At 37.6% G+C, this 6,468-nt stretch overlaps 1 protein-coding gene across 1 annotated transcript in view; it reads right to left on the bottom strand.

Annotated features, from left to right (window-relative positions):
* Positions 1 to 2,460: 2,460 nt before the first annotated feature.
* The window catches only part of LOC119838483 (endoribonuclease Dcr-1), a 47,352-nt gene continuing 43,344 nt past the window's right edge, over positions 2,461 to 6,468 (bottom strand). The window contains exons 40-42 of the mRNA XM_038364432.1: positions 5,551 to 5,659; positions 4,274 to 4,406; positions 2,461 to 3,536 (exon numbers count right to left, since the gene is read on the bottom strand). Of these exons, the coding sequence (XP_038220360.1) occupies positions 3,380 to 3,536; positions 4,274 to 4,406; positions 5,551 to 5,659 (399 nt within the window). The 3' untranslated portion in view covers positions 2,461 to 3,379. The remainder of the gene's footprint in view (positions 3,537 to 4,273; positions 4,407 to 5,550; positions 5,660 to 6,468) is intronic.

The following is a 6,468-nucleotide window of genomic DNA, read 5'->3' as shown; positions in this document are numbered from 1 at the left end:
ACCAAATGGCTCCACACCAAGTCCACAAGGAAATGGACCAAATGGCTCCACACCAAGTCCACAAGGAAATGGACCAAACGGATCCTCACCAAGTTCACAGGATAATGGATCCAATGGTCCTAATCCAAGGCAATTATGTGGTAGCCAGCCTGGCCAGAATCCAGCCTCTGGTAACCAACCAATTGGCCCTGGCACTGATATTGATCAGACAACGCAAGCTCTCGGTAAGTACTGTGAACGAACTTTCTCTTTTTATGACATTGTCGGCAATGGAGTTGTTGGGTCGCTTGTAAGCTCTACCACCGCCCATGAACATTATTTAGAGAGGCACAAGGTCGAATTGCGGACCTTACGCCTCTACAAATAATTTTTTTTCATTTCTTTTCACTTCATTTCATTTATAAATGGATTGCCGACTTTATCGGGAAGGGATTATGATAAAGGATTAACGAGAGGAAAAAGGAAGGGCCTTCGAACTCTTAGTAATTAGAAATAAAATACGTTAAGCTGAAAGACATATGCTCAAAAAGTACACTTTATTGCCTACACAATTTATCCATTTGTTGATTTTCGAAAATATGCAGAGATATTTATCATCGTTAATAGAATAGAATCAAATCGCTTTTCATTTGCCGCCATGTTTAAAAATGGTATCATAAGAATCCCAATCAACAACGAGCAATAAGAATAAAAACGACCTCCAAGCGTCAAAGCCGTAACCAACAAAACAATAATAAGTTAAGCGCTCTAATTTCAGGCATTTCACCCACGTGACATAGTATACATACAAATTGGGGCCTATTATACAGTTAATTATGTTAATATTTGTTGCCGTCGTACATGCGACAGTTCTAAATAAAAAATACCCTTTCTAAAAGCTAGAAAACACGCTTCACTCGTGACATTATTTTATTGTCACCGATCTATGATAACTGTACAAATTTTGAATAAAAACCCTACGTTTAAAGTGGGTCAAAATCGAATCTAAAGGAATCGGTTACACAAAAACATACAGGTGAATCTAAGAAGAGCGTATAAAAAACAATGTTAGAGAGTGCTGGAAATTAAAAAAAACATATATTTAATTGTTTTAAAACTGAATCAATAAAGCCTTTTTTACCATTTCCAGACAATCTGCAAGCACTGCAAACAGTTGTGGACTTACAGTTCGTGATTCTACCCAGAGGACCTAGGAACACAAAGAATTGCTACTGTACCTGCGACAGTCCAAGCGCGCCAAAACTTATCAGAATGAGAGATTTACCCGCGGGAAATAATTAAATATTAAATTTATATAAATGTTTCGTTAATATTGTAAAATGCGATGTTATTATCAATTGATCATTAATTTGTGTGTTTAAACTGTAATTCGATTTCATAATATATGTTTGTTATGCATGAATCCGTTGTTTTACTTCTGGCACTAAAATATAAAGAAATACGAGCGTCAGGTCACGAAATAAGGTAATTCTGCTAGTGAAATATCAATTCACTATATTAGGGTTTGAACCTCATATGCATTAAAAAATACAAATCTTTAAATAATAGTAGACTAGTTGATCCGTGCGCTGTTGGGTGTTAATAATTACATTACCAGATCACACATATAATTTTACAAAACAAAAAAAAATTATAGGCATGAATGCATTACAAAATACCCTTTTCTTTTTCCTTTCTGGTGACGGAAAACATCGTGAGGAAACCGGCATGTCCAAGAATCAAAAGTTCGACGACGATGGAACACGTATGGCCTGATGACGATGATGATAATGAAAGATACATACATACAGACGCGGGAAGCGAGTTTGCTATATAGTATGTAAATCTTTGTCTTTCGAGCGAACGAAAGCGAATGAAAAGCGTATAATGAACTCGGATATGCTCCAAGATAAACCAATTACATGGAAAGAATCATTAATACAAAACATTTCTTTTAACGAGTTAAAATCACGACAATATACCATTAGTAATTAAAAAAACACGGTATAAAAAGGAATCCCTATTTCCCTTGGTCACGATATCACGAGTGAACGGCTGAACGGAATTCTTAAATTCTTTCACCATTAGAAAGCTGCAATTAAATTGAGTGACATTGGCTATATATGTACCACGGGTGAAACCGGGGCGAACGGCTAGTGTAAAATAAAACACAACATTTTAAGTTGCATTTTTTAATAAATACATTTAGTACACGATGACTTTATATAATTACACGTACACATACATTTAAAAAAAACTCTATTAGCCGTCACACGTTAAAAATCTCAGTCACAGAGATTTTTATAGGAATACCAGCGAACCTGGTTAACTCCGTTTCGCCACCAGATGGTTGTATGTGAAAAATGATTTTCTCACTTCTCTATTGAATTTTTTCCTGAATTTTCTTTGCTATAAACCTCACCGAGCCCGAGACCTTTCCGACGAATGCAACACCGTGGAAATCGGTTCGTGCGTTCCGGAGTTATAGCGTCAAGAGGGAAAACCCGACTTATTTTTATATAGTAGATTACGGCATTTACCTTACCTACGCGAGAGACATTTAAAATATGTTTACAATTCATACACTTATATTACGAATTATACAATAATAATAGAAAAAAAAACAAGGAAATGTCATTAGAACTATGTTTTATACATTTTCACTGATCACTTTCGTTGTTGTCATCATCTTCCATTATTCTAAAAAAAATCGTTTATCGTTTCCCTATTTTTTCATCCGACGTCCCCTATCTGACGCGGCACCCCACCAGGTGCCGCACAATACACTCGCGGCTTTACATTTAGCGATGCGGTAGTGCCGTCCGACATCCTTACTTATTTAATCAAACATAGTCAAGTGTGGCTCTTACAATAGTCTCATCCTTCTTTCTTCTCTTATTAAACTAAGCTTCTCATACGTGTTAAACACTTCAATCAACCATGACAATAGATACATATTCCCCTACAAAAATTTACTTCCAAATGTACTAAAATGTGATTATCAAAATTCTAGTCAAAGAAAAAAATGCTGAAATCAACCTTATCAGCATTGATCGGAGGTGCAATCGCAAAATAACGAACCAAAAGCAATAATAAAATAAAATAAATTCAACCTTATTAGTTTTCAAGTAATGTCGGAATTACAAAGCACAAGCGAAAAATCAAAAAACATTATAAACTCGGCCCAAATCTCAGATTGCGTACACTTGTAGCTCAGACACTTGACGACGATTGTATATACAGCTTTATTGTTGATCAATGGTTAAACACCAAATTCACGTGTAAAATACATTGAAATTCACAAATTACGTATAATAATCAATTCTCTAACACAATTATTACACAGAAAATAAACAAAACATCTGAACAGTCATTTCATTAATTTTTCATCCGCCGTCCCCTATCTGACGCGGCACCCGCGCAGGTGCCGCAGCGCGCACCTGGCGGCTGTGCCCTTGGCGATGCGGTAGTTCCGGCCGACACCCTTGAAGGTGCCGCGCCCGAACACCTCGACGCACACGCGCACGCGCCGCCCGTCCGCCAGCCGCTCCGGTTTGCTGACACATCAATAAAAACCATTTATAATATCAGTTACCTATCAACTAATTACTCAGATATCAATAAAAAATTATGTACGTGTGCGTGCGAGTGCAAGTGTACATGCGTGTGTGTGTGAGCGTGCGTGTGCGCGCGCGCGTGTGTGTGTGTGTGTGTGTGAGCGTGCGAGTGCGTGTGTGTGAGCGTGCGTGTGCGTGTGTGTGAGCGTGCGTGTGCGTGTGTGTGAGCGTGCGTGTGCGTGTGTGTGTGTGTGAGCGTTCGTGTGCGTGTGTGTGTGTGTGAGCGTGCGTGCGCGCGGGTGCGTGTGTGTGCGCGTACGTGTAAATGCATTGACATAACGACCGTTTGTGAGGCTTTCCGTTTTTTTGTGTGCACTTATTGATGTCGAAAAAGAAATTCCCAAAATCACGGCGACACGTGTACCTGTATCAATATCTAATCATATAGACGTGTTTTCTTTCTTTCTTCCTTTCTTATATGTCTGTACGTTCGTTTATGTGTCTTACTACTATATATCGTTATCACAAAGTCACGGCGACACTGTTTCTGTATCTGTATACATGTATGTCTGTATGTATGTATATATGTATGTGTGTATGTCTGTATGTATGTATGTATATATGTATGTGTGTATGTCTGTATGTATGTATGTATATATGTATGTGTGTATGTCTGTATGTATGTATGTATGTCTGTATGTATGTCTGTCTGTATGTATGTACGTCAGCGCGCTCACCCGAACTTGGCGGTGTCGGGCTCGGCCTCGAGCAGCTCGCGCACGGGCGACTTGGGCGCGGCGGCGCTGAACGCGTCCAGCTCGGCGACCATCAGCCGCGCGTACGAGCGCCACACCGCGCCCAGCGACATGCCTGCAAGAATCAAATCAAATCAAATCAAATCAAATCAAATTCAAATCCAATTTATTCATCACATTTATTGTAATTTTTTTTTTTGAAATGCTTTTTGATAAATTGTTTTAAATACTGATATTGGGTCATTGTTGCCCTCAAATAAAGAATTTGTTTATTTATTTACTAGCGGTCCGCGCGGGTTCGCGCGTGGTACATGTACAGCCTTCCTCAATAAATGGGCTATCTAACACTGAAAGAATTTTTAAAAACGGACAATTAGCTCCTGAGATTAGTGCGTTCAAATAAACTCTTCGATTTTTTAATATTAGTATAGATATTAGGATACCAACAGTACATACATGAGAAATTTTGAAAGAATAGAAAAATATTGATTACGAAGCGGGGATTCGAACTCGCGTCTAAATAAAAATTAAATTTAATACATGTCCAAAACCGTCATAGAAAGTAGAAACTGCCTTCCGAACCGGCGGTAAATGTTATAACTGTGTAATATGACGATTCAAAAGTGCTTCTATAAGAAGTCTAATTGAATAAATAAATGTTTGATTTTTTTTTGTTTATTTTATACATTTTTCACTAAACGGTCTTACCGGCTGCGTCCGGATATCAAGATTCCTGTTTTATCCCAAGGGAGCATTTAATCGGGATAAAAAGTATCCTATCACCTAAGTCATAGGCTCATACACTGTCTGTATATCAAAATCCGTTCAGTAGTTTCATCGTGTGACGGACAAACATCCGAACAAACAAATCTTCACATCCTATCCTATCCTACTAATCCTATCCTACCAATACTATAAATGCGAAAGTTTGCAAGGATGTGTGTGTGCTTGTTGTTCTCTCACACAAAAACTACTTAATTGATTGCAATGAAATTTGGTACGTAGACAACTGGACAACTGGAATAACGTATAGGCATCTTTATATCCCGATATTCCTACGGGATACGGACTGACGCGGGTGAAACCGCGGGGCGTAGCTAGTTTATAATAATACTACATCCTTACAAACTTTCGCATTTATATAATTGTTAGCAAGTAGGATATTAGGATAGGATAGGATAGGACAGTAGGATTAGCGTGATAGTGTGGTAGTTCTGAAATATGAGAAGTTTTCTTTCTTTCTTTCTTTTCTTTCTCACCGGAATCCAGGAATATCGCACCCGCCACGGACTCGAACAGGTCGCCGAGGGCCTTCGGCACCTCCACGTCCTCGGCCTGCTCCAATTCGTCCTCTTGAATCAAATAGTGCTGCGGAAATAGAATTCGCCCTGGATTGTGAAGCTTAACTTATTCCGAAGATCTATCTTCGTGTATACCATTCAGCTAAGTATATCAGATTTTTTTTAAAGGGGTCATCCATAAATCACGTCACACGTTGATGGGGGGCGAGGGTATCATCTTAATCTTATACTTTTAAACGAGCAATTCTTGTATATATATATATATATATATATATATATATATATATATATATATATATATATATATATATATATATATATATATATATATATATATATATATATATATATATTTCGGAATCTGCTCCAACTATTTTCATGAAATTTGGTATATAGGGGGTTTCGGGGGCGATAAATCGATCTAGCTGGGAATTTTTTTTAGAAAATGTCATATTCGTGTTTTTTTTTTCCTGACATCTATTGGTGAATAATAATAATACTATTTTGCTTCGTAGATAGCTGGACAACTGAAATAACACATAGGCACTTTTTATACCGATATTCCTACTGGATTCGGACTTACGCGGTTTCAACCGCGGGTCACAGCTAGTATGACATTATGTGACAAGGGGCAGGGGGGGATCGAAAGCCTTGTGACGTCACATAATAAAATACTAGAACATGAAATTTGTATGTGAACAAAAAAATTTTAACAGATAATTCTTAATCTACATTTATTAATAATTTCGCACTCTCGCTATAAGATTATCTCTTCCGTAGCAACATTTGTTTCCTGGAGCCAAGTTATAATGCAAGTGAGACACTTAAATAAAAGATGAAAAAAAAAAAACTGTTTTCTTTTGATTATTTTTAGAT

Source organism: Zerene cesonia, unplaced genomic scaffold (genome assembly GCF_012273895.1).
Source record: "Zerene cesonia ecotype Mississippi unplaced genomic scaffold, Zerene_cesonia_1.1 Zces_u003, whole genome shotgun sequence".
Lineage (NCBI taxonomy): Eukaryota > Metazoa > Arthropoda > Insecta > Lepidoptera > Pieridae > Zerene > Zerene cesonia.
This window is presented reverse-complemented; position numbering and strand designations above follow the sequence as displayed.